Consider the following 27,831-nt stretch of genomic DNA (forward strand, 5'->3'; position numbering starts at 1 on the left):
TCAGCAAACTGGACTCTTGGGCCTTGAGGTCCACGAGATGGGGTTGCTGTTTTGTACAATGCAATACCTCTCCCGCCTAGGCACACTGAGGGTAAATACTCGGGGCTGCAGAGGTAGCTCAGTTAGTGAGTGTTAGTATGCCTAAAATCTAGAGCTCAGTCTCCAACACGGCATAAACCGGAGAAGTCCCGTCCCCCGCCTGCCCCAGCTACACAAAACGCTGTCAAAGTAAAATAATACAATAAAATAGTGGGCCAGTGAACTGGCTCAGCACTTAATGGCACTCGCTAAAAAGGTGTGAATATTCACGGTCTTGGCACTCAACTTATCACGTCCAGGATTTAGGGGCATTAAAATAAAATAAAACAAAATAAAAAGAAGCTTTATAGCATTGCTCACAGAAGAGGCATTTCCACTACATTGCTGACTAAATAATTGCTCGTCCCGGAACTACCTCTCACTTCCGCCCGGCAGCCCAGCCGGCTTCAGTTCTACCGGAAGGGGTTTGTCTAGGGTGACTATACTTCCCATTCTGTTCCTGTCCACGGTCTCGTCAATGGTTCCGGCTTGCGTTCGCGTTTGCGTTCTGAATGACGTCGCAGAAGGGCGGAGAAGGGTGGTGTGTGCTCGTGCGTCAGACTGTCTTTGCTGGGGGTTCTTCTCATAACCGTAGAGCTTTCGCGGTTTTGTGTGGGGCGTAGGACGGCCAGTTACCTTCCTGGCCGCTGGCAGGGAGCCGGAAGGGCTTCCTGCGACCCCGCACCTGCAGCGGAAGTGCAAGCCTTGAGTCAGATCGCTGCCTTATGTAACTAGTCTCTAATCTCACGCGTGGGTACGTGTGGTGGAGGGAACGTGTCTGCCCAGAAGGGAAAGCGGGCCCAGTCGTGTTAAACTGTGGCCGTGCCCCAGTTCTAGCGGCTTCCACTCGCCTGTGTGTCTAAGGGCGAGGCGGTGGTTACTCCAAATTCTTGCTTATGCTGGTTTGATCAGGCTGCTGTGAGAACTCTTTTTAGTGGGAGAAAGCGGGAGTTGGAAAGCTGACGTTTGGAGCCCAGAGCTCTGTGTCTGAAGGGCAGTTTGGGGAGAAATGGTAACTTTTACCAGAGACTGACCCAGATGCCTTAAGGTTCGAATCCTAAAGTGTAAACTGCACCAGGTAAAAGTTAGAGTCGAAGCCAGAGGCAATATAAATGTGGCTAGAAGACCAGTAGCACCGTTTCAGAAAACTTAAGTCTGCCAGAGAAATGGGGTGCAGCACTGGTGACCCTGTCTTGATAGTGTTAATGATCTCCCCCCTACCACAGTGTTCCTAGGCTCTTTCTTAAGTGTTGGAGCCTGGACTGTGACCCAGGGATGGGAACCATGGCTAGCTAAGGAGGCCGAGCTTCACTAACTTCCAGATCTCATGTCAACACCAAGCCCGCAGCTGCTGGTGGCAGCTGCTCGGCAGACCCTGGGTACCGGAAAGAGAAAGGGCCCACCTCGAGCTGTCTGTCTTCACCTAGCAGGAGAGGTGCTGGCCGTGGCTCGCGGGCTGAAGCCTGCTATTCTCTATGATTGCAACTCTGCTGGAGTGTTGGCGCTCCAGAGCTATCTGGAGGAGCTGCAGGGGCTGGGCTTCCTGACATTGGGACTTCACATTCTTGAGATTGGAGAGAATAATCTCATTGTCAGTCCTGAGCACGCCTGCCAGCATCTGGAGCAGGTACTGCTTGGTACCACAGCCGTAGTGGATGTTTCCTGCTCCCAGCCTCATCCTTCTGTCTGTTCATTGGACCAGCTCCAGGACTTGAAATCTCTCATAGCTGAGATCATCACACATTTTCAAGGACTGCAGAAGGATGTGTCTCTGGGAGTCTCCTCCAGCAAGCTGCCTTCCTCATCTTGGAATCTCTGCACTGTGTTTGGGATACTCCTGGGCTATCCTGTCTCTTACACATTTCATCTGGACCACGGAGATGGCAACTGCTTAGCCATGACCCCCTTGCGGGTGTTCACCGTCCAGATTTCATGGCTGCCTGCTCAGCCTCCACTTCTGCTCTACTCCTTCAGTGTTCCAGAGAGTTTGTTCCCAGCCCTGAGGAACTTTCTGAGCACCTGGGAGAAGGAGCTCAGAACCCGATTTAGGACTCAGAATGACTTTGGTGACCTCAGCATTTCCTCTGAGATAGTCACACTGCCTGCCGTGGCCCTCTGACTTAACTCAGCCCATTGAGAAGGTATTAGTGAACGCTTATCTCTGGGTGGAAGATGTCACATCATTCTGCGCGTCTTGGGAACAATGTTGTTCAGTTCCTTGGCCACATATGTGAATGGGGATGGCTGCTGGCAGCCGTAGTGTGTTTTCCATTTCTGTCAGGAGTTCCTATGTATTAGCAGAGGTGTCTGTTTTTCATTGAAAAAGAAATAGAAGGAAAGAGAGTGGGGCAAGGAGTGTTGTGGAGATGAAGCAATACACCTGCCCTAAGTGGATGGTGGCTTAGAGGAAAAGGGAATGACTGGTTTCTTTGCATGTTATATAGCTCTAATTGAATTAGGAGATGAGACCATAATGTTCAGGTGTCATATGTGTGCTGTGTTTTCCAGAAATACACAGTTCTGAAGAATAGTCTTGTGAGATAAAGTTTATTTACAGCGTGGATATATATATATAACTAGGAATCTGTATTCACTTGGAGGGAAAACCAAAGTTGTAAAGTACCAAAACTCAAGTTTTTCAGGGAGTCGTTTGCTTCTAGTTTTCCCCCAGACAGACGCCAGAAGTTACTCAGATCCCCAGGCTGTCTTTGTTTGCCAGGAACACCGCCAGTGCTGTAGCCATCACCACCATCAGCACCGGGAGCCACTGGCCACACTGCCGCTGTGTGGAAGGAGGTGGAGACAGGAGAGAGCATCTCTGAGTTAGGAGGAAAGATGGGCAAGAACAGTGTTTGGTGCTCTAACAGCAGAAAGCCCCACATTGGTGGCAGAAAAGACATTTTTGCTTCAGTGTCTCTCCTACTTTCTGTCACCTCCCTTGAGATAAAACCATTTTACTAGTGGCCTAGAGACTCATATCCAGTAGGGGACAGATATTTAAATGCTGATATGAATATTCAAAAGTAGAAAATAATTTACCAAAATAATACTCTCTTTGTGTCCCTCAATGCTTTTTAGGTCTTCCTCCTGCCCTTGCCATATTTTCATAATAAATCAAAAGAGCTCTTTTATACTTGAGCCAATACAGGGTATGTGTCATTTTTCTGAAATGCTTGGGATTAGGAGTGTTTCAAATTTTACTTTTTTTTTTCATTTTGTAACATTTGTATGAACTTTACCAGTTGAGCAGGCCTAATAAAAAGGCGCTAGATCACAAATCCCAAATGCTCTGAAACCATCTGCAGCTTTCGAGCATCGTGTTTGTGCATGCGTAGTGTGTTTTGGGTCTAGAACGTGTCAGGCTTTCAGAGTAGGCTCCATCTAGTGTGGGTGGATCACAGGCGGCAGCATTTCGTCCATATTTATCCATAATATATTATTTCATAGCGCATGTTGTTGGCATAAGTGGGACAGGGCAGGACGACCAGATGTTGGTGTGAACTGATGTGTTTTATCGGTAAGACGGCATGAAAAAGGAACTACCCCAGTGTCATGTATGGCTATGGAGAAGGATGGGCCCTCCTGGCTGTGGCTCAGGGCTTCTTGACAGTGCTGTAGCTTTCCAAGACAGGAGTGGTACTTGTCATTGAGGATGTCTAGCTCTGAATGCAGCTCTCTGCACTGGGGACAACAGAACAAAGTGCCACCGTTTCAGTCTGGGACGTAACTCCGGAGGAGGACTGCCCTGAGTACCGTACCCCTTCACTTGTTTTGAGTGAGCCATTCTCCCCGCTTTTCCCAGAGATTTTAGTTAGTCGTTTTCCTATCACATAGTTTATCTGGAATATGTTGAGTTATACGATTGGTTATGCTTCATATATTACATTTGATGCATGGAAATGCTTAATTTTTTACATTATTTGTTGTTGTTGATATGTGTGTGTGTATGTGTGTGTGTGCGTGTGCTGATATCACAGTGCATGTGTTGGAAGGCAACCCCTCAAAGTCACCTCTCTCCTTCTACCATGTAGGTCCCAGGGATTGGATTCAGGTCATCAGGCTTGGCCGCAGGTGCCTTTACCTGCTGAGCCAGCTTACTGGCCCACTCCATGCACATGCTTTTCTATGACTTTGTGAAAGTGTTTTGTAAGTGGGCGTACTAAAACATAGTTCTTACAGCACGAAAGACTTAGCAGTAGTTGGAGGACAAGTCTCTCCTCCTTGCGAGCTAGCTGCTTCTGCACACTTCCAAGTGTGCGTGAGTTTGGAAGTATGTTCCTAGGGCAGCGTTTGCCATTTAAAGGTTCTATGTAAGATAAAATCACTGTGACACTTAGTATGTGACAGAATTTAAGAAGTGAATGTGTTTAGTCAAATATCTTTATCTTCTGGTTGACTTCATAATAGTCTATCAATATAACCTTGATAGGGGTTCTTATCAGTTAGGAAGGAGAAAGATTGCAAGTCTATTCAAGAGCAAAGAAATTTGTACAAGAAAATGAACACCTCTGGGCATCTAGTCACAACTTAAGCTTGGAAGTTCCTGCCTTCCAGTTGCCTCCCAGGTTTCCCTGCTCTTTACAGTCTAGATCAGTGGTTCTCAACCTTCCTCACACAGAGACCCTTTTTATATAGGTCCTCATGTTGGGGTGACCCCCAACCATAAAATTATTCCGTTGCTACTTCAAAACTGTACTTTTGCTACTGTTACGAATCATAATGTAAATATCTGATATGCAAGATATCTGATATGCTACCCATAGGTTGAGAACCACGAATCTAGATCAACCCTCACAATCTGGATGAGTGCTCAGTCTGGATGAGCACTCAGTCTGGATGAGCACTCATAGTCTGGGTGAGCACCCACAGTCTCGATGAGCACTCATGGTCTGGATGAGCACTCATGGTCTTGATGGGCACTCACGGTCTGGATGAGCACTCAGTCTGGATGAGCACCCACGGTCTGGATGAGCACTCACGGTCTGGATGAGCACTCACGGTCTGGATGAGCACCCACAGTCTGGATGAGCACTCACGGTCTGGATGAGCTCACGGTCTGGATGAGCACCCACAGTCTGGATGAGCACTCACGGTCTGGATGAGCTCACGGTCTGGATGAGCTCACGGTCTGGATGAGCACTCAGTCTGGATGAGCACTCATGGTCTGGATGAGCACTCACGGTCTGGATGAGCACTCAGACTGGATGAGCACTCATGGTCTGGATGAGCACTCATGGTCTGGATGAGCACTCATGGTCTGGATGAGCACTCAGTTTGGATGAGCATTCACAGTCTGGATAAGCCCTTACACTGAGGTTGCCTCCTCACCTCCTTTTCCTTGGCCCGGAGCTGAGATGTCTCCTTTTGTAGCTGGTCTCTGAGCTCCCAGTCTTTCTCCTTCCCTGTACTCTCGGGCTTTGCTTCATCAAGGGAGGGCTTTGGATTCCACACAGGTAAGGCCTGATCTAGAAGAGCAGCAAGACCCTTGTTTGTGAGGGCTGGCCCTGTCACTGAGAATCCTCAGGGTTTGCAGAATAGGGAGACGGCAGGTTTGTCCTTGCCTTTGCTGAACGCAGTAGAACATTCTGCATTAAAGAGCTCTGGTGTGCCCTGTGGTCTGGACACACAGCTGGCCTCAGACTTCTTGAAGCAAGGTTGACATCTCATTTTTCTTTGAACTTGTCTTAGTCTGATCGTTTTAGTGAATACTTGCTAATTGAAATTATTTCTCTATTGTCATGTTATCTAGTGTCTCACACAGGTTTCCTCAGTGCTTCTGTCTAACTCTGCACTCTTTGCACCTTTCACCTCTGTGTCCTGAAGATGGAAGTCTTTCTAGACTGCCCCTTAATGTTTAAAGCTAGGTTTTCAGCCACCTTGTAGTCCTGGTTTTGGAGAAAAGAGCACTAGACTAGAGTCAAGTTCTGGGTTATTGCTTTAATTCAGTCCTCGATTTATGTGGCTAAAGATCTTTATTTTCTTGTCTGCCCCATGTGGGCACAATCCTGTATTACTCCCAGGAGTTGTGAGAATAAAATAGCAGGCTATGTGTTGTCCTTAACTGAGGAGCCGCTGGGGCTTGTGTGTGCCTGATGGGCCCCTGGCAGGCTTGGGCAGTAGACTGGTCAGGGCTAGAGTGAGCGAGAGGACTCGTGTGCTGTGTGGTTTGGGCAAAGCTGGATGTGATTTATAAAATCAACTGTGTAAAAACTGACATGAAATTATGAGTTCAAAATCAATTTATTGAAATGTTCAAAACAGACAATGTTTTCAGAGAAAGTAGAAACCCTTTCCCAGTTTATGTACCTCTCGGAGTAGAAGGCTGCCTGAGATGTCCAGGTCAGAAACTTTTCCCTACCTCCCTGACGTCACAGACTCTCAGGAGTGGGTGGGACCCCAAGAAGTCATGTAGTCCATACCCAGCCTCTAGGCAGACAAAGGAAGAGCAACATTTAGTGCGAGTAAATTTGCTGACCTTTCTTTAAGAGTTTCTCCTGTTCTTGGTGGTGTAAGGACTGTTTCTGAAGCAGACCTGTTGGGAGACAGACAGAGCCAGGGTCAGATATCCCAGATGCTGCTCCTCAGAATTTTTGTGTGGAAGTCCTCACTCCTGTGATGTGACATTTCCTAGAGATGAGTCTTTGAAAAGGCAACCAAGTGAAAGTAAGGTCATTAACACGGGCCCTAGTCCAGATAACCGCTGCTCTTATACACGTAGACCTACATACGCTCCAGGGAAAGCATGCGTAGACACATCAGCCAGCCAGCCACCTGCACAGCTAAAGAGAAGTTGCCAAACCTCTGGACAGCTTGATTTTGGACGGCAGACTCCAGGACCGGCTTGTTTTTGTCCAAGTTGTTTTATTACAAATACACCGTCCTTATGTCAGCCTCTGTGTCTGTGAGTCTTTGCTTAATTGTCGCTGTAGGAGGAACTCGTTCTCAGATGACCTTCTACACGACAATGACTAATTTTGCCTTGAATCTGCTGCTTTTTCTCTGTAGTAGTTATTGACTTGACACGCATTGATTTCTTTTTCATGGAAGCCCCTCCGCTGGACTTGCTTAGAATGGAAGTTTCTTAAGAAACGATTGCTTTTGCTTATGGTGTGCCCCCAATACATGTTTAGGGTGCCTGACTCATGTAGGGGTTGAATGAATGCTTATCGTTCGAACCAGCTCTAGCGAGAAAGATCTGAGTGACATGTTCATGTGAATACATGGAATATATAACAAAAGAACCATCTTAGAACACCTAATACTTGTTAAAATGGACAGTCCCGGGGCTGGGGCAACGGAAGAGCAAGAGGTCTTGCAGTACACACGTGAGGACCTGATTTAAATTGTCAGCATCCCTGTAAAACAGGGCATGACTTCTTGTTCCTGTTACCTTAATCTGTCAGGTCCTGGGCAGAGGAGGGAAGATCACTGGGGCTTGCTGGCTAGCTTGGCTGGGAAACAGCGACTTACCCTTTCTCAGGGGACCAAGGCAGGAAGTGACAGAGAAGATGCTCAACACCCTCCAGCCCCCTTGCCTCTGTGCACATTTCATGGGCTCCCATACACACCACACATACACATAGCATGCACACACACCACATCACACATATGTATCACAACTCTTCCTACATATCACACACATACACACACATACACACACACACATGCTGGAATTCTTGTAGGAATGTAAATGGTTGTCACTGACAAGGAGGAGACTAGAGAGGAAACACAAGAACAGATGCTAATATACAACTCGGGGAAAGAAATCGACCATATAACTTGTGAAGAGCTATGCAAATGACCCTCCCTTTGCAGGAAGTGGGCTTGAGACTGCCCTGAAGCAGGACACACCAGAGCCTGGGCCTCTGGCCTGCCTTCGAATGCCTTTTGTGGGCACAAACACCGGAAGCGGAAGTCGCCTGTGCAGGTTTCAGGCTGTCAAGGACACTTACTCTGCAGCTGCTGTACTCTGCTCACCAGGACCTGTTTCTCCTCCTCTGACCGCTTCAGCCGGTCTGAAAGTGAAAGAATGCAGACTGAAATAGAAGAGCGGCAGAGGTGGCGCCGAGCAGCAGTCCCGTCCTCTCCAGGGCCCTTCGGGTCTGAAGGGGAAGGGCACCATCACACATGAACACACTGTGTTGCGTACACATGCCCCCGGGTCCCTTCAGCCCACACCGGCACTGCTGGAAAGCCTTTGTTCTGCCAGTGTTTGTGCTAACCTTTCCCTTTCAAATTCGGAATATGGCCTTGGCATGAGACTCCTGTGGGAGTTGTGGTCTGGCCCACAGGGACAGGCCGGAGAAAAGAGCATACAAGGTCCTAGAGAAACCCAACTGATGTTCATTTAGGGTGACGAAGGTAGAGCTGCCTTTCCCTCGAGTAAAGATGGAATCATAAGGGCAAGCAGAAATGAAGACCAAAGCCTCCCCCCAGACTCCTCTCTCTGAGCTCATTCAGCTGTGGTTCTCATGATCCTGGGACCCCCAAGAAGAGAAGTACCTAGTAGGTCCTGGGTGTCGGAGCTCATTCAGTTGTTCTCACCCCTGAAGTTGTGGGACCCCCAAGAAGAGGAGTACCTAGTAGGTCCTGGGTGTCGGAACTCTGCTGCTCTCTGTCCCCTTGCAGGCGCTCGATCGTGGCCTGCAGCTCCTGGTGCTCATTTTCTAAAAGTTGCAGGGCCTGGTTCATCTGTGAGCCTCTGCTGTCTGCTCGCTGAGAGGAGGAGGCGGCACACAGCGGCAGGTCAGTGTGCAGAGACCGAGCAGGTGCCATGGAATAGAAGACGGCAGAACGTTAAGAGCCTGGGATGCAGGGATGTGTTCTCTATCCTGCATGTTTCCAACAGCGCATCTGACTTGATATCTACAGGGGATAGTGTCCCAGCGCCTTGGCAGGTCTCCAATCAAATCAGAACTTTTCTAGATGTTCCACTGTGCCTTCACTTTCAGCATGATCAGTTGTGAGGAAGAGAGCCCTGTGCTGTGCACCCAGTGAGATCTGTGCCTCGAAGAGTCGCGCTCCCTCTCTCATCAGCTGTGTGTGTGTATGTGGTTTCTGAGCTCTGTTGGGGGGAAATTGTGAAGATCCACCTTGGGAACAGATCCTCAAAGTTCCAAACTAAGTAAGTGAAATCTATGTGTTACTGAAGATTGTGGGGAGCCCCACTGGGGGTGCCATATATTACTGGGAAATTGGGGTCTCCTCTCTGAGTTCTTAGATTTGTTAATGAAAAAAATTAACACTTCAAGGAAATTTCTCTTTGCAACAGTTAGGGCCCATTACAGTAAATCACAACCAATCAAAATATATCCTCGTGGAGCCCTGTTTCAATGGATACATGTACAGCATGTCTCCAGCACCTGAGGCTCAGGGAACACTGCAGAAGATGCGCAGAGAGACGGAGAGCCAGAGGATCCGGGATCAGGGAGTTTGCTGTGAGAGCTCATCTCCTAGCAACATCAGAAATGACACCTGCAAAGTCTCCTCAACATGTCGGCTCAAATGTGAAGGGAACAAGGATGACATTATAGACAGCAAGCTGAATGGGGCAAAGCCCACGAGGCTTCGACCCCACAAAACAACCACAGACAACTGAGGACAGCTGGGTCAGAGAGGGGATCTCTCCCAGGGAAGAGCACATCAGGTGGTTGTCCAATCAAATGGTCAGCCCTGAAATCATACATGCAAGTTGCTATTTGGAAATATATATATGCACATACATCTATGCATGCAGTAATAATCGATGAAAAAGAGGCCATGAATTTGAAGGAAAGCAGGGAATGATATATGGGAAGGTTTGGAGGGAGGAAAAGAAGATAGAAATTAAACTCTCAAGAATATAAAAATTGAAGAAAGATGGTTAACGTTAAAAAAGAACAGATTCTGAAAGAAGCTTTTTCTTAGTTAAAAAAGGAAAATACCCCAAACAATAACAACGATGATGATGATGAGCATACGGTAAAATCTCAGCAGCTGCCTAGAGGGCAGAGACGAGGAAGAGGAAAAGAGTTAGGGCTGGAGGCTTGGCGGTTTGGCAGACAGCCATATGGCAAAGAGGATCGACAGAGAATAACTTCAGAGAAAAAGAGTAAGAAAGCCCAGAGTGTTCTGGAAGCATACCTTGACTTTGGCAAGTATTAGAAAGAGAGAGGAGATGAAAGGTTACACTTTTCTGAGAAACTCAGAAAAACGGGCAGGCTTCCCGGGAAGGGAAAGTGCACCTCTTATTAAATGGTTGATTATTCTTCCTTCTTTGTCGTGGGTTAAGGTGACTCTGCCTTCCTGAGGGGTAATTAGCCAGATGATTGAACAACTCCAGTGGGTTAACTCTTAGTTTTAGATAGCTAGGAATGCTAGGTCTCCACCCAGGCCAGAGGTAACACACACACAGTAATCGTTAACCTGTATCAAGTGTTCATAGTACCATAGACTATACTAAACACTTCGTATAAATAGTATCTAAACACTTCGTTTAAATAGTATCCATATTTAACTCATGTAACAATACTGGGATATGAAGACTATCACCCTTATTTTCCTGTTGAGGAAGCAGGCTTATCGAGAGTAATTATGTTTTCTAAGGCGACAAATTGAAAGCATAGGAACTTTTGAGTATGTCAAGGGTTTACAGTAATTTGATAAGAAACACATTGGCAGGATGTGTTAACACCTGTAAATAAGTTAGTAACATTTAAGTTGTGCACTGCGTACTCTGCTAGGATTGTGTCTGAATCAGGGTGCAATTCAAAGGTGGTTCCAGCCCAGGCGTTTGTATCTGGCTAATGCCTTTCCAGTGGGTACTTAGTTCATTTGCATGAGCAGTGTAGGCATTAGTTCTAAGTACAGAATCACAGTTCAGAGGCAGAACAGTGGGTCTAGGACTAAGTGGGCCATGGGGTGAAGACTGGAAAGCTCCTTGTTGCACGTATGAAGCCTTTGGGGCCCAACCCTGGAGCATCTTTTCTCCCCAGACCCTTTCCCTCACTCCTGCCCTCCTTCCCCTCCCATGCTAAGAGTCCAGTACCTGTAGTTTAGACTGAAGCACATGCAGTTGACTCTCCAGCTCCCTGTGCTGCTCCCCTAGGGTCCTCCAGTCCTCCTTAAGAGCCTCGTACTGACTCCTCCACTCTTCACACTTCTGCTCCGTGAAAGCCAGGGACAGCTGAAAGAGACCAGAGGAGAGTGTTCCCAAGGAGCAGACGCTTAGAGAAAACACACTGAATTCTGCATTTGCTTATATTGTAGTTTAAAATGAAGGATGAGCTTGAGGAGCATGGTCTCTGGAGTGTGTAGTTGGCCACCTTGCTCTGGGGACTGTTCCCTGCCCCCGGGGTCCCAGCCCCCAGAGCTGCACAGCGTCCCCACCTGCAACAGCGTCCCCATCTGCACAGCGTCCCCACCTGCACAGCGTCCCCACCTGCATAGCGTCCCCACCTGCACAGCATCCCCACCTGCACAGCGTCCCCACCTGCTCAGCGTCCCCACCTGCACAGAGTTCCCACCTGCACAGAGTTCCCACCTGCACAGCGTCCCCACGTCCCCACCTGCACAACATCCCCACCTGCTCAGTGTCCCCACCTGCACAGCGTCCCCACCTGCACAGCATCCCCACCTGCTCAGCGTCCCCACCTGCTCAGCGTCCCCACCTGCACACACTGAAGTTGCCGCTCCGCACTCATTTTCTCCTCCAGCACTTTCTGCAGCGACTCCTTAGCCTTCTGCTCATAATTGCTTCTCTGGTCTTCCATCTCCAGCAGCATCTTCTTCATTCCCCAGGGAGTGTGTTTCTGTAAACCAGAAGCAATCCGACAAATACACAGTGAACCTCTGCCCACCCGACAGCTGGGACACACACAGGGAATGATGTAGGTCCTGTCCCCAGGGCAGAGACACCAGTTGTCTGGTAGGCCTTTTCTTCAGGCTGGAGCTGAGCAGAGGAATCCCTTAGGGTGTCTGAGGGGTGCCTGCCATTGGCGGGGTACTTCTGCAGCTGCCTCCTCCTCTGTCCTCTCAGCTGGTTTGCCTCTGCTGAGCTCCAGACTCAGAACACGCACCATGTCTGTTAAATCTCCCCTAACTCCTCCATCCCCAGCTCTGGTGGCTTCGCTGAGCACTGACACACTGGCATTCATGAGCATGGGACCCATTCCTCACTGCTCTGCTCTTGGATGAATCTCCCTCACTGCACTGGAAACAGTTTGCAAATGGAGACACACTGCTGCCTGAAAGAAAACGTCCCGGGACTCTGAGGGCCTACTTAGTGTTCTTAAAGTCGTATTACATTTGCATTAAATGTTCCCCTGGTTTGGGTTTTTGTTTGTTTGTTTATGACAGGGTTTCTCTGTGTTACAGCCCTGGCAGTCCTGGAACTCACGCTGTAGACCAGGCTGGCCTAGAACTCACAGAGATCCTCCTAAAGGCGTGCACCACGACTGTCAAGTAAAATGTTCCCCCTGGTTTTATGACCAAGGAAACTACCCCCAAACCAGATAAACTAGATTTGAAGATCCACTGAAGTTGGGTGCCTGTGTTTCACCTTTTGGGTTTGATTTGTGAGGAAGGCAGGCAGCTTTCACAGTTAGTACTAGACCTGTCTGGGAGAACCCAGAGAATGGAGACGGAGGAAGGAGCATTAGGAGCCATTTTTTTTGTTTCACTTTGGGATTGTCAGAAATTTTGTATTTGTATCTGAAAGGGTGCTCTGCTTTTTTGGGTTTTTCATTAAAAATCAAACCAGAGAGAGACTGGTTGAAGTCAGGCATGGTGGTGTCCTAGTTATCGAACTTAATAACAGTCATCGCCGACCTGCTTCCTTTCCAATAGAAAATCGATGAGTACCTGAGCACAGTTGCTTATGCCCGTAACTCCAGCACTGGGAGGCTGGTGGGAGGATCACAAGTTCAAGGCCAGCTTAATGATGAGACCTTTCTCAAACAACAAATTAAAGACTTGCAATCTGACTTGCTTGATGGCCTCTTACAAGTTTAGTTGGCATATTCTAGCTAATAAGAGCCTAACAAAGCAGCTCACGTTGCAAAGCGAGCAGATGTGTAGACCAGGAAGCCTACAGACAATATAAGCTGTTCCCAGTCATGTAGGAAAGTGCTGATCCCTCTAGCGCTAAATGAGAGAAGCCCACCCATTCCCTACTTACCTACTTTTCCTTTAATATGTGTGTGTGTGTGTGTGTGTGTGTGTACACGTGCTTGTCATAGAGTGTGAGCAGAGGTCAGGACAATTTGTGAAGGGGTACATTTCTCTCCTCCTACAATGTGGGTTCCAGGGATCGAACTCAGATTGTCAGGTTTGGTGGCAAGGGCCTTCATTTAGGAAGCCCTCTTGCTGGCCCCTGCTCTCCCACTTTCTTTCTACCTGTCAGGGGAACTATTTTTTTTTTATAACCTGAAATTAGGCCAAATCAAGAGATCACTGAAGCCAGATATTAACAAGAAAAACCAGGATTCCCTTCTTTTAGACTCTTGTGCCCCTTGCTTCCTCCAGGTTGCTAAAAACAACTCGTTCCCAAGATCAATGTCATTTTTGCAGATTCCTGTCACGTCTTCTTCCCCTGCTATCAGATTGGGCCTCTGGAGACTGCGCAGCACACACCTTAAGGACTGTTCCCCACATCTCCGTAGGAGCCAACATCACGCCTAGTGCTGGGTTTCCTTCCCGAGCTACAGCGGTGCATGCTAGGATACAGAAGGAACCGTGGAGATAGTGACGTAGCTAACTAGGGACCCATGTGAGAACGGACAAGAGTGGGGTTGTGGCAGTCTTCATCTGGTGGCGTGTTTAGAAGACAGGAGGAAGACTCAAACGTTCTCATCCTATTGACATCAATGTGGTAGAAGTGTTCTTCAGAGCGCTTACCTGCATGCAGGTGTAGAGCTGGTTTTCCAGGGACCTTAGTTTGCCCTTCAGTTTGTCTTCATTAAGCTGCCCCTGAAGTAAACAGGATGAGTTAGTAAAGTAAGGCCTGAAAACACAGACATGGCTGAAGCTTGTTACCATGGGGCTCTGTGGGTTGCCGTGGGTGCGGGCAGGCTGAACCCTTGCAAGTGCAGAGACAGCTGAGGATCTCTCAGGGGAAGTTAGCCTTCTCCCTCTCTCTGCTAGGCCAAGGGCCATCCAGACTGGTCCCAGACTCTCTTTGTACTTTGAGTTTCTCTATCAAGTGGCCCAGGCAGCAGAGAAGACCACCGGCAGGGAGGGTCCTAAGCTGTCATTTCTTTCCTCCCCACCACCCCCACCTGCACTGCAGCTTCCCCTGCCTCTGTTGCTCCTGGGGAGAATCTGTGTTTGCTACAATGTCCTGTCTGTTGCTCCTGGGGAGAATCTGTGTTTGCTACAATGTCCTGTCTGTTGCTCCTGGGGAGAATCTTGTTTGCTACAATGTCCTGTCTGTTGCTCCTGGGGAGAATCTGTGTTTGCTACAATGTCCTGTTTGTTGCTCCTGGGGAGAATCTGTATTTGCTACAATGTCCTGTTACGGACTGATTGAACTGCGCTTGCCCTTCAGGCCGGAAGGCTGCAGAGAGCTGCAGTACTCCAGGATGGAACCACATTTGGAGGTAAGCCTTCAAAGAAGTTAACATGCAGTCAAGTCTGGTTCCCCGGTGTTTTTATAAAACAAGATCTGAGTGTCAGGATATACCGAGGGGAGAACACCTGAAGACAAGAGGGTATCTGCAACCAAGAGAGACAAGGGGAGAGACTGGCATTGGTGACACTGGTGGTATACCTTGATCTCAGGCCGGGCAGGGCTGTGGGGCAGAGGTCTCTGTAGGGGTGGTCCTTACTTTGCACATGCCTCATATCCACTGAGGATTAGTTCCTAGAACCCCTCAGAATGCTCAAGTCCCAGTGTGTAGCACTTACCAATAGCCTATGTACGCCTTCCTATATGCTTAAAAACCATCTCTGGCTCACTCACAGTACAGTGGAAACATGGCGTAAATGTATAATGTATTTACTTGAGACTAATTACATGAAAAACAAGAAAAACAGGATTTTTTTTCCTTTAATTATTCTTGGTCCAGTGTTGGATGAATCTGAGGCTGTGGAACCTGTGGCTGTGGAGGACTCTGACTGTACTCGTGTGTGTGTGCATGTGTATGTGCACACGCGCGTGCACGCATGTCCTTTCCTCCTTGACAGGACACAAGTGAGAAAGTGTAAAAAGTGAGAAATGAACTTAGAGATATTAAGCAGAGTAGGAGTGGGCCCAGGGAGGGGTAAAGGGGCTTCTGGGAAAGTCACGGAGGTATTCAAAAGCTGGGTCTATCTAATGGTCTCATCTGTCTGCCCTCCCCATCACCCCTAGCGTGCCCCAGGTCTTGTGGTGCCTGGGGGAACTTTAAGGCATTCCTTGATCTATGAGCAAGTGGAGAAGGGTGGGTAGAGGTGCAATTTTGGTTTTCAGTCTTTTACATTTCATGTACATTGTTGCTTCTACCTGTAGACATCCCCTTTGCCAGAATTGGGTTTTATCCCAGGTGTATCTGGCTGGGGCTGCGGGGGTGCCGTTAACAAGAGCATGTTTTTTTTTGTTTTTGTTTTTTTGTTTTAGAGATACAGTCATGAACCTATAAGTGGTTTTCACGTTTCTTTCTCTGACTTCTCCACCCTAGTCCTGTGGGACTCTTGGGGAACCTTTCTCCAGTTCTGGATGTTGTGGCTCCTGTCATTGGCGAACAGTTCCAACACTCTTGGTGGGCCATGGCTGTAAAGACTAGGGGCAGAAGAGGGCCTCTGGAGTGAGGGGGGCCTCCGGTGCCGGGACTCGAGGTGCCTGGGGAAGGCAGGAAGTGGTATCACAGAGCTCCTGTTTTGATCGTACTTGTCTAAGTCTTCTAACCGTGGGGACCAGGGGGAGACCCCACCCGTTCTGCTTCCTGTGTTACTCAGCTGGACCTTGCAAAAAGCAAAAGCCTTTGCCAAAAACAATTTTTTAAAGTGCCTCCTATTATTAATGTTTTTCTCAGCCGCATGTGGGAAAGCGTCGAGAGTAAGAGATTTGGCATTTACAATAACCACAGGGCTTGGGACAAATGAGAGGAGGACAAAGGCTCCCACTGTTCAGGCCCAGGCCTAACTGGTAGAGCAGCTACATTCCCCAGAGGGGCCTGTTCATTGTCAGTCTGCAGGCCCTGAACCCAGCTAGCCCCGCCCTGCCACCCTCTGTGCTGGTCTCCCAACAGACTCTGCCAGCTACACCCACCAAGTTTAAAGATTGCCGCCTTATAGCCTGGAAGGAACACAGGCTCCAGACAGTATCCTGGAAATGTCCTCTGGGTAGTTCCCTAGTCTGTAGGATCACTTTCGTTCAATATTTTCCTCTTCCAAGTATTTGCGCATTTCAACCCAACCCCACATTATTTTTCCATTTATGTTGCAATACAAGATGATTCATGGTAGCCCCTTCAAGTAGGGATAGGGGCTGCCACCCAAGTCTACGGCATGAACAAAATCCCTGGCCCACAGCTCCAGACTCCCTAAGGCAAGCAGGAATGTTGAAGCCAAGTTGCTGCAAATAGAGCAAGCAGTCCCCTTACCCCCAGTCTCCCCATGCTGACTTTAGTGTTAAAGACTTAAGAAGTTCTACAGGCTGCTGTGGACCCTATCCAGGAGTCTGGATCGCCTCAGACAGGCCACCCCTGGTGGGGAAAGGCAATGGGGAGACCACACACACCTGGTGCTGGTCCGTCCCCTGCCTCATATCTATTTCCAGAAACAGCACACCTCACCCTGGAAGCCTTAGCCCATGGCTCATCTCTGCTCTCACAGAGTTTGCATAGGGTGCAGAGCCAGTTCCCCCGTGCTGTCATCGCAAGCTCTCAGTTCCGCTTCGCAGATCCACCCCAGCTTCCTCTCCTGCATAGCTGCATCTGTTCTAGTAGTCAGACCCAGCTCTGGGTTCCCAGCAGCTCCAGGGAGTGACCTGGGGGGCACTGACTCTGGGGCTCTGATGGAGAGCTTGCTGTGAACATCATCTCTACATGAGAAGCTGGAGATTCATGCACGGAATCAAATGAAAGGACAAAGACGACACTTGGCTGAGGTCCGAGTCCTAATTCTGGTCTCGTTCATTCAAGTATTTTTTTCAAAATCACCAAATGGGGCCACTGTTTCACTAATATTGGGGCCTTCTTGGGAGGGATGGAGTTGAAGTGTTTTGTTTTGGGAGAAGCAAGGACTCTCAACTGAACAGCTAATAATGACTTTTCTTAAATACAGGAAGCTGGGAGCTTGGGGTGGGAGGATGAAGAAAAGGGTGAATGTGAGACCTGGGAAGGGTAGGAAGGTGGGAGAGGAGCCACAACTCCTCGTCTGGAGCCCGGGGTAACATAACACCCCCTCCAAGTTTATGGTAGAAATGGCCGAAAAACAGCAAAACAACAAAGCAACAACAACAACAACAGCCAAACAGGGTCTCAACATAAAGCCCAGGCTGGCCTGAAGTTTAGAATCCTCCTGCCTCAGACTTGACTGCTACATAAATAGCTCTTAAGGCATCTGCCTCACTTCCACTAACTAAGCACAGTTGACCTAGACTCTGCTAGGCCTCCTTAGGGCTCCATCCCTCGCTCAGAGTCAGGCCTTTGTTTAGAGAAACTACAAGCACAGACCAGATTCTTCCCCTGCAGAAAGACAAGCAGGCATGGCAGAATAAGTAAGGCCCTGCTTTCAACTCTGAGTGAATGTTAACTTCCGCCCCTCTTCCTGCCTGTGACTGTGTTTCTCAACCGGGGGTGGCATGCGATCTCATGGGTCCTCAATACAAGGCCTGCTGTGACACATATGCACATCCACATACAGATATGCACGTGTGTTTTCTACAATGGAGTCTGCACATTCAGTTTGAAACAAACCTTGACAGTGAAGGGCCAAGCCTCCTGTTCTGAAAGTGTGAGAGAGGTATTTCTTTGATGCTCTTCAGATGGGACCCCTTCCTGTCCATCACACTGCGCTACACCCAGTGCTTTGCCACACCCAGGCCTGTAAATATCCTAATTCCTTAAACACTCTTCTGCTTGCCCCCATCATAGAGCCACTCCTGAGCTGGTGAGCTGCTACTCACCCCTAAGACCCAGCAGAAATGGCCTCTTTCCACAGAGCCTTCCTTCCTCTACCTCGACAGAACCGCTCTCTTTCTCTGTTGGGCTGCGCACACACTCGCAGCCTGGTCTCACCAGAGCTGCCTGCTGTGTCTCTCCCTTGCTGGGCTGTGAGTCTTTCAGAGTAAGGACTCGGTTTCGTTTTGTTCCTGAACCCCCAGCCTAGAGTTGGACGTTACCAAGCATCTTATAAACCAATGGGGGAGATGATCTCAATTTAGCTCAGCCACTGGCGTGCCCGGCTGCGAACTCTGGCTCCTTCTCTGCCAGTGGGAAAGACAAGCAGGGCCCGCACAAGAGAGACTCCAAATCCAGGCTCGGTGACTGGTGTAAGGAGGGATGACTTGGCTCCGAGGGGGAGTGGTGGCCTTCTGTGTCACCACAAACCTCTGGGAGTGTTCCAGCTGCCCCCCTTCATTTCTTTAAGCATAAACCTTCCTATAGTGAGTTGCGTGGAGGCCTGGGAGGCTGCATGTTCTGGCTGAACACACCTGCTGCCATAGACTTTGGTGGCACCAACTTATCCTTTGCTGAACACAGGAGGGTTCTACAGACTCTTTCAAGGGATCTATCTGCAAGGCCTTTCCCTTTTCAGCACATGCTCCATGACACTGACTGCCTTCAAATACTTCAATTGAAAGAGTGCTCACAAGAGGTTGAACTGAGAAGGAAATAGAGTTTAGGTGTCTTCTGTTCAGCTAGTGTTTGTCTGGAACCTGCAGCTCACTCCTGCTTGATCCGGAAAGCCCCAATTCTCTCTCCAAACCTTGTCCTCTCAGAGAGTCTCCAAAAGTGCTAAGAAGGCCAGTTGTGTATTCTTGTTGGCTGAAGTAGCTCCTCGATGTGGGATTCTCCTCTGTTTGCTGTGAATATCATTGGTTAATAAAGAAACTGCTTTGGGCCTATAGCAGAGCTATAGGGGAACAGAGCCAGGTGGGGAAAACTAAACTGAATGCTGGAGAAGAAAGGGGGCGGAGTCAGAGAGAAGCCATGTAGTCCCACCAGAGCCAGAGGGAACTCTAGCCAGTAAGTCACAGCCACGTGGTGATACACAGATGAATAGAGATGGGTTAAATTAATATGTAAGAGTCAGCCAATAAGAAGCTAGAGCTAACGGGCAAAGCAGTGATTTAATTAATGTGGTTTCTGTGTGATTATTTCAGGGCTAAGTGGTCGGGAACCAACAAGCGGCCCCCTCCCTACAACAGTTAGGCCAAGAAGTTATTTAATTAATACAGTTTCTGTGTGATTATTTTGGTTTCTGGGCAGCCGGGAAACAAACAAGCGGCCTCCTCCAACAGCTCCTCCCCTGAAGTTGCCAGTAGCCCAAGACCCCTCCTAAAGTGGTCAGTTTTTGACTATACCTGGGCTTGTGGAGGACATCATCACCCCTTGCCAACAGGGTATATACGCTCCCTGCTTTAGTTTGGCTGCGTGACTTCTCCAGGCCTTGCTCAAATATACCTGTTCTTTTACTTTTTAATTCAACTTGATCTGGCTTACTGCATTGGTGGAGAAACCTATTATCATGTTACAGGAAACCTACTAACTAGGTATTGAGAATGTACAACCATGTACTTCTCTAATTTTTCTTTTTTGAAGCAAAGCTTTCCATTAAAATACATAACTTAAGTTAGCATATGATGCTTGACTGTTGTTATTTCTAAATTAATATTCATAAATTTCCATTTTAAGTTTTAACACGGCAAATTATAATATGGTACCCATCAGAAGTTCTTTGGAGTTTTTAGTTAAAAATTAGTACAAAGATGGGTTGCCTCATCTAGATTTAATAGGAAGGGAGGTGCCTAGTCTTTTGACAACTTGATATGCCGTGGCTGGCCCATATACATGGGGAGACCTGCCCTTTTCTGAAGAGAAAGGAGGAGTGGGTGGGGTACTGGGGAGGCACTGGGAGGAGAGGAGGGAGGGAGGGGAAGTGTGGTCACTCTAGGAAAATATTAATCTATTAAAAATTAATATAAAGATTCCTGAGATAAGAAACTTAGAGAGCCATTGTGCTAAATCGAGCCACACTCTGGCTCTTACCTGACCACCCTGTCACTGAGTCCTCCTTTGCCTGGCAATGCTTTGTAACTGTCCTTGTGCCTCTGGCTCCCTTCCCTGGGGTTCTTTGTTCTCCCTGTAGCCTGTTCCACCCTGGAAGCATCTCTTATTTCTCATGTCTGTATTGTTTTGGCATGTGTCTTGCTTACAGAACTATGAACCCTCTGAAAAGCAGGAGCCTGAGCCCGGCACAGTAGTGCGCGGCGCGGCTTTGATCCCGGCACTTGGGAGGCAAAGGCAGAGATAGGTGCATCTCCGTGAGTTCAAGATCAGCCTGGTTTACATAGAGTTCTAGGTCGTCCAGGGCTACGTAGTGAGGTGATGTTTACAAAATAAATGAAGGTGTCTGCCTAAAGAACAATTTCCCAGTGCCTGGTATCAGGAGCATGGCCTTTGACAATCTAGAGAATGAACAGACCAACATCAGAGACCTGGACTTTGCTAAGTAGTAATGTGACTGTGGGAAAGGCCTTGGCCCATCACGGCAAAGAGAAAATCAGACCAGAACAACCATGAAGTTCTCTGTAGGCTGAGTATTGTTCAGGCTGACTTGTGTGTGTCTTGATACGGATCCGTGATGGTTGAGTTTGATTGTCTGCTTGATGACATTTAGAGTCATAGCGAAGGCAAACCCCTGGGTATGCCTGCAAAGGAGCCTCTAGATTGCAGAGGTGGTTAGACCCACTTGGAATGGAGCACTGGCTGGGGTTCCCAGTGGGAAAAAATAGGGCAGGGGAGCCAGCTGAACACCAGCCTTTCTCAGTTGGATCCTGTCTGTGGATACAATGTGACCAGCTGCCTCACAGTCCCGCAGCCATGACTCCCCCCTTCCCGAACGATGATGGGTTGTACTCTGGAACCATAAACAAAATAAGCCCTTTCTTTAAAGTTCCTTGTATCAGGTAATTTGGTACAGCAATAAGAAAGTGACTAATACAGAATCCCACGTGAAAGCCGTTGCCTTGACAATACTTGGTAACAACACTGGACGGAGCCTTCATTTCATCTCTTCTCATGGTTTAAAAGCAGGGCCTTATGTCTGCTTTTGGTTTTGGGTCTCCCCAGGTCACACTTACTGTGACCTTTGGGCCTCTGCGTCTAAGCACCCCCACCTTTGCCTCCTCCCAGTGAGACAGCCCTTCCCATGCCGGGTGGGATGCTGAGAGACACGAGGTGGGCATGCATGAAAGTCTTCACACCTGGTCTGAAAATTTTACTCTTACCTTCCAAGAGCTGTCAGAGGCCCGGATCAGGGCAGGCAGCAGGTCCTGGAGAAACACCATTTTCTGTTTGAGGATCAGCTCCCTTTGGAGAGCTTCCTAGAAGGAAAAATATACAGGGGAAGGTTAACCTGGAGGAAGAGTGGGTGTGAGGCTGCCACAGGCGTCGCCGTGATACTTACTTTGAGGTACTCAGAGAGTTGGATGATGTCCTACAGAGAGAGATGAAGAGGCTCAGGAAGACGTCGGCAGAGAACCAGAGAGCCCTGGCTGGCTTACACGGAGCACATCTCTTTTGCCTTGGATCTGGCAGGGTCCTTCTAGGCCCACATCTATGCTCAGGACCCTCCACCACAGCCCAGGTTTATCCCAGAATCCTGGGATGCTAGCTCTTAGGGACCATTTGACCCACACCTTTCCAAATGAGGGTTCTCTTACCTTATCTTGAACTGCGACTCCACAGCTGGGAAGAGAAGGAAAACATGACAGTGGGCCAAAAAATTGAAACCTGCGAGCAGGCGGGGTGTAAGCTGCACCTGGCATCCCTGTGGAAGAGCAGTAGGGCGGGGAGGGGCTTCTTCCTCCTCCTCAGCTGGGCTGTCAGTGGAGGAGAGGGATGAATGGGATGTGAACTGTTGGGGTCAGAACACGAGGGAACTCACTTGGTTTGCTGACTGGCATCACTCTTTACTCTTGGCTGTGCCTCTTCTGCCTTTGTCTGAGTACCTGAGAGACAGACAGGGTGATTCAGCAGGTCAGGAAGGAGGGAGGATGAGGGAGGGATGGGAGAACTGGGCTGCCGTTGTAGGTCAGGGCCGCGCTCTCACCCCGGTGCTGTCTGTGTGGTTTCTTTATGGCAGAGTCCTGTGGTGGACAGACTGTCACGTGTGAGGAATGGAGGCCATCCAAATCTCTCTGGAGGCTTGAGGAGGAATGGTGCATGGTCGGGAAAACGGCGGCGCTCGTCCCTGTTACCTGGAAAGCAGAGGAAGGTTGTGGAATGCCACTCCGAAGGGCCTTTTAAGCTCTCCAGAGAACTGCAGAGAGAAGAGCCAGAGGCTGGGGCTGTAGCTCAGTGCTAGCGGGTTGCTGGGCACATACAAAGCCCTCGGCTCCATAATGAAACAAAGCAAATGTTAATGACATCTGTGTGGACTGAGTGGTTTTCCCGAAACTCCTGTGTTGAAATTGTAGCGGTTTTTAGGAGACAGAGCCTTTGGGAAGACTTATGTCGGAACATGGGGCCATTGCGAGTGAGGTCAGTGCCTTCCCAGAAGAGCTGTGTAAGAGCGCGCCTGTCTGCCCACTTTCTGCCACGTGTGCACATGGTGGCGCGACTCTCTGCACAGGAAGAGTGTCCTCATCAGATTCCAGATGCTCTGGAGTCTTAGGCTTGGACCTGAGCTTCAAAAATGACAAGAAATATGTTGCTGCTGTTTCCAGCTACTCCCTGTGTGACATTTGGTCACAGCAGTCCAAATGATACTTTCTACCTAGAAAGCCAAACCACCCAAAGCTTCACAGCCTCGAGGTCACCTCGGTGCCTGTTCTTTCTTGTCTTGGATGGAGGGAATGTCTGTTATTTTTATCTTCTTTTCTACAAAATCAAAAAGTCTATGTAGCTAACCCAGTACTAAAAGGCTAAGAAATATCTATGGGATCCCATGATGGGCTGACTAAATAGCCACGGGCAGACAATTATTTCACTGCATTTTTCTGTTCCCATTCTCGATACCTCTGCCCCTTTGTCAAGGCCATTCAGAGGCCCTGTTACCATGTAAAACAGGCAGTTGGCATGTTCTAGCATGGTTGCTCTGGGCAGCCGTGTGGCAGCATGTGCATGCACACATGCATGTTGGGGCATGAAGAACACTGGCTTGTGTTCCTGGCATATTCAAAGCATTTAGTAAGTCTCTGGTGAACGATGGTCAAGTAGATGCCGTAAGATAGCCGCAGAAGATGTTATAGAGTTGGAGATGCGGCTCAGTGGCAGGATGCTTGCCGACCATGCACAAGGCCCTCAGCATTGAGAGAAGAAAAAGCAGAGTCTGTGAATTACAGTGCACCTGGAATCCCAGAACTCAGGAAAGGGGGGGCAAAAAGATCATAAATTTGGAGCCCTCTTGAATTATATAGCAAGGCCATATCTTAGAGAAAAAAGATCTCATACTAGTTATTATTTATAATTGCTTGAACAGTTATTTCTTTTCTCCTAACAGCCAGGAGTAGGACCCCCATTCCCCATTTCAAAAGAAATTAAAGACACAGCACAATCTCTAAAGAGCAATGGTTGATGACTGATGGAAACTTGATTGCATGGCTGAGGAAGGGGCTTACAGGAATCACTTGTTAATGACCTTCGACCTTTGTGCTTCTCAGACTCCCCATCCCCCGGGTCTAGAGCAGTGTTTTCTTGGACATATCCCACCTGCTGTCCAGGGAAAGCAGTCTTGTTGGCACCAGGCAAGGACTCTTTGAGGACAGTCACCTGACATGTCTCTCCATCTGTCTTGCGGGAAGGCCCTTGCTCCCTGACCTGGCCTTTCGTTTCATCTTCCAGGTTTCTCCTTCTGAGGAACTGGAGCTGCCGAGCTCTCTGAAGCTGTTCCCTGTGCTGGGTCCTCAGCACCTTCACCGGCTGGCGGCAGGTAGTCTCATTGCGGCGGCGGCGACGGCTTTCTCGGATCTCCTGACGTCTTTCACACTTGGCCTCGTAGCTCTCAGCCCACCGAGCCAAGCCAGGGGAGGACTTGGGGTCTGAGCTGATCATGGTGACCTCCCAAGCACCTGTTGTCTTTGGCTTTCAGTTCCTTGAACAGCTGCTTGGATCTGCCAGATACCAAGAGGGAGGAGTCAGAAGATGAGCCAAAAACTGACAATCTATCTCCCTAGGTCAGGGCAGAAATAGCACAGGGCTCCATCTGTGTGTGAGCTGAAAACCCGGGGTGAGGACTCCTGGGCTCAATCCTGCATGAACTGATGGAATCCAGCAAGGCCAGGTTTCTCTAGCACTGATCCCTAAAGTGGGCGGCTCTCTCTGGAGCCCCTTCTTCTTTGGTTAGATGCCTCTGAGTGAGGGTACACAGGGGACAAATGATACTTGTCGCAATGAGCGTACAGCCCTTTGGGTGGCTTGCAGAACTGTGGCCACCTCAGCCCACTTCATCTCCCAGTCTAAAATGAAAGATGATGTCATTCTGACTGTTCTCTTGCCCACACTATCCCTAAAATAGCTAAGAGGCAGTTCTCGAGACCCAGTGGGGGTCTAGCCACAACCCCTCAGGAAGTGACCAGGTTTGTGACTGGCACCCTCTGCCCCATTTCTAGCTCTCAGCAGTCACCTTGTGGCTCAGGACTGGCATGGCTCAGGGAAACCTGCCCTAATTCCTCCATCACCACATCCTGACCTTTCTCTCTGTCATCTGCTATGTATCTAGGGCAAGGTGCTGACGTCAGCTGCTGATCAGGTCAGTGTATGGGATGAGCATCTTCACGATGCTTAGTGTTGGTCCACTCCAGAGACGCTGGCTCAGTGTCACCTCCCTGCCAAGCTCAGTCTATCTCCAAAACTGCTGTCTGAACTCTCAACAGGAGTCCTCCAAAGACAAACCCTAAGAAACAAGACAAGAGAAACCTGTCCCCAAGGAATGGTCTTCAGGATAGGTCACCCTTGGTTCCCCATTAGGTGACTTTACCTGCCATCTGTCTAGTACCTAAACCCTCGTCTTCACCTACCTGTTGTGGATTTGGCTAGCCTCATTCTGGGCTCTGGCAGCCTGGTGGAGTGAGGGCTGGACTCAGACGAGCTACACCCTAACATCAGAGATGGTGCCCTGCCTCCTCTGCCTTCTGGAGCCTGGCTGGGTGATGAGGAAGGTCCTCCTCACAGCTGCTGCCTCTTCTCTATTACCGTTCATCCCACTGTCCTCGAATTCAGCTCCTGGATGGTCAGAGGAAGTATCCCAGCTTCACTGACCAGCAGACACTGGGCAGTTCTGACCCCTGAGACTTGTTTATAGGCTGCACAGAATCTGCAGGCTGAGGCCCTATGCTTCTTTGTTGGGACTTCGATGTCTATTCTGGCACAAGATAGAATTCTGTGCAGAGCGGCTGCTCTGTCCCTGGTCACTGCGCTCATTCACAAGCCTGTGGGTGGACACTCTCACTCTCTGAGGGGCTTATATGGCCAAGTCCTGGATGCTTTTTGTTACCTGAACCTTGAGGGCAGAGGAGCAGCCTCTGCCTTGGGCAGAGCTTACCCCATGGACTGTGAGCTGGTGTTTGTCCTCCTCATCATCTCAGTGCCTTCCCCAAGGCTTTGCTCTCACTCATGCTCTGCCAAAAGCTCTACACATGTTCTGTGATGGATGGATGGATTGTTGTAATAAAAAAATGTGGTATGCGAGAGAAAGACGCAGTGCGACAGAGCTCAGGTGGAAAGAGTTTTATAGGGGAAAGGGGACTTCAAAAGGGAGAGGGGAGAGCAGCCTCTGGGGACAGGGGCAGCAGAAGAGAGAGGCAGAGAGAAAGGGAGAGAGGGAGAGAAAGGGAGGGAAGGAGAGAGAGAGGGAGAGGGAGAGATGGGAGGTAGGCATGGCCCTTTTAAATGTGCACAGCAGGGGCTCTTAGTGGCTGCATCCTGTCAGAACCCCAAGGCCAGGCCATATACAGATGCCTGAATACTACCATGGATGGATGAATGGATGGGATGGATGGATGGATGGATGGATGGATGGATGGATGGATGGGTGGGTGGATGGATGGGTGGGTGGATGGATGGATGGGTGGATGGATAGGAACTCTTGCTTTGGGGCCAGTCTGCGACTCACTTTCAGGCTGTCATTGCCTACAAACAGCGGGGAAATGGTTAAGTGTTGCTAAGCCTCAGGGTTCTCATTAATGAAATGGGGCTAAAACGTCCCGTGAAAGGGATATGAGCATTAAATGATGACATCCACACCATATACTTAGCACTGCCATTATGATAGCTTTTAAAAATAACAGACAGAAAGCATCCTACCTATCCTTGCTGGTGCTGGATACTGAACACTTGGTGTAAATCAAACGCCCTGGCAAAGCCAGACTCTAGGACACCGTCTGATTCCCCCTAATTCCTTCTCTCAGTTCTGAACAGGCCTTATAGCTCCATCTTGGAATAATTTTCCTGTGGCCTCTGAGTTTGGGTTATAAGGACAAAGCGCTTCTCAGTGGTCTGGACGTAACCATCAACTCCAGTAGGTCAGACAGGAAGGCAAAGAACAGGCAGATGAAGAATGGGTATGGCCTCACGAGAGTGAGGGGTTAGGTTCCTCCCTGTTGGGTCCTACTTCCATATAGGCTTTGTACTGGAGGTAGCTGTCTGGGTTTAGGACCCTCTCGCCTTCTAGACAGGAAGAGGAAACATCTTGTGGGGTTGAGGCAAGGCTGTGGTGACGTCTCTCCCTGCTCTCCATCTAGCTGGTCTGTAGGTCTACTGAAATATGGCTGCTTTACTCTCTGCATCATTAGGACTTAATACCAAGAGGGAAGTTACAGTAGGAATGGTTCCCTAGAAAGAGGAGCATTGCTCGACCCACAGGTCCTCCCACTCCCCGCCACCCCGATGGGATTTGATGTGGTGCTTGTATGGAGCCACACAGCCTTCTGGAATGGTGTGAAATGGTGGCTCACTTCAACATAAGAAGGCTGTGGAAGATCTGATGGACAGGGACTAGCTGCAGAATAAAGGAACTGGTCCTGTGGTTCAGAGAAAGGTCACAAGGTCACTTGCCCAGGCTTTCTGGAGTCTCCATTAGCAACAGGAAGGGTCCAGTTAGAGCCTTGGAGGAAGGGGTAGTACCCGCTAGGGAGGGCGGCTCTCCTTCCTGCATAGGGAGGCAGCAGGGCACTGCCCCTCACCTACAGGCTTGTCGTTACCTTTCCTAATCTAACAGGTGGAACAGAGCTGTTAGCCATATCTCAGTGGTTACCCAAGGATGCTTTCTTGGTCACACAAAGCCCAGCACTCAGACCCTACCACCTGCTGCTGTGCAGGAGGCTGGCATGGGCAGAGCCCCTTCTGCCCCACCCCCAACGCCAACAGACCCAAACCTGGATCCCAAAGCATTGTCCTCCACCATTACCTCAGGTCCCAGGTTCTGTCCCTAGTGTCTCTCTGGTCTCAGATGGCCAGGGAAGTGGTCAGTCGGATGTTCTGAGCCCCCTCTCTGGTCTCAGGTGGCCAGGGAAGCGGTCAGTCAGATGTTCTGAGCCCCCTCTCCATTTTCCTCCGATACCCACATTCTTTTGGCACAGCAGTCTGGTGAAACAGGAAACAGACAAGCCACAGTGCTTGCAAACCTCAG

General features: G+C 49.1%; 2 protein-coding genes across 2 annotated transcripts; one reads left to right on the top strand and one right to left on the bottom strand.

The window, feature by feature from the left end:
- The first annotated feature begins 546 nt into the window (after nt 1-546).
- Nucleotides 547-24,092, top strand: C5H1orf74 (chromosome 5 C1orf74 homolog). The gene is made up of 2 exons (XM_057770744.1): nt 547-2,219; nt 24,048-24,092. The coding sequence occupies exon 1, from the start codon at nt 1,406-1,408 to the stop codon at nt 2,195-2,197; it is 792 nt and encodes a 263-aa protein (XP_057626727.1). The 5' UTR covers nt 547-1,405; the 3' UTR covers nt 2,198-2,219; nt 24,048-24,092.
- Traf3ip3 (TRAF3 interacting protein 3) lies at nt 2,508-27,831 on the bottom strand. Its single transcript, XM_057770745.1, has 16 exons — nt 27,610-27,831; nt 23,916-24,316; nt 22,315-22,462; nt 22,150-22,213; nt 21,926-21,950; nt 21,670-21,699; nt 21,491-21,586; nt 13,954-14,025; nt 11,727-11,867; nt 11,105-11,242; nt 8,658-8,793; nt 8,031-8,093; nt 6,554-6,610; nt 5,407-5,543; nt 3,653-3,759; nt 2,508-2,864 (listed from the first exon to the last, which is right to left on the bottom strand). The coding sequence occupies exons 2-16, from the start codon at nt 24,255-24,257 to the stop codon at nt 2,768-2,770; spliced, it is 1,653 nt and encodes a 550-aa protein (XP_057626728.1). The 5' UTR covers nt 24,258-24,316; nt 27,610-27,831; the 3' UTR covers nt 2,508-2,767.

The sequence above is a fragment of the Chionomys nivalis genome, chromosome 5 (genome assembly GCF_950005125.1).
Source record: "Chionomys nivalis chromosome 5, mChiNiv1.1, whole genome shotgun sequence".
NCBI lineage: Eukaryota > Metazoa > Chordata > Mammalia > Rodentia > Cricetidae > Chionomys > Chionomys nivalis.

Excerpts from the sequence above, each read along its gene's own strand:
- C5H1orf74 (XM_057770744.1), top strand. The coding sequence starts at position 1,406 with ATGTCAACACCAAGCCCGCAGCTGCTGGTGGCAGCTGCTCGGCAGACC.
- Traf3ip3 (XM_057770745.1), bottom strand. The coding sequence starts at position 24,257 with ATGATCAGCTCAGACCCCAAGTCCTCCCCTGGCTTGGCTCGGTGGGCT. Across the intron at positions 22,214-22,314 it reads ACCACACAGACAGCACCGGG|GTACTCAGACAAAGGCAGAA; the intron begins GTGAGAGCGCGG and ends TCTGTCTCTCAG. Across the intron at positions 14,026-21,490 it reads CCTCTGACAGCTCTTGGAAG|GGGCAGCTTAATGAAGACAA; the intron begins GTAAGAGTAAAA and ends TGTTTACTTCAG.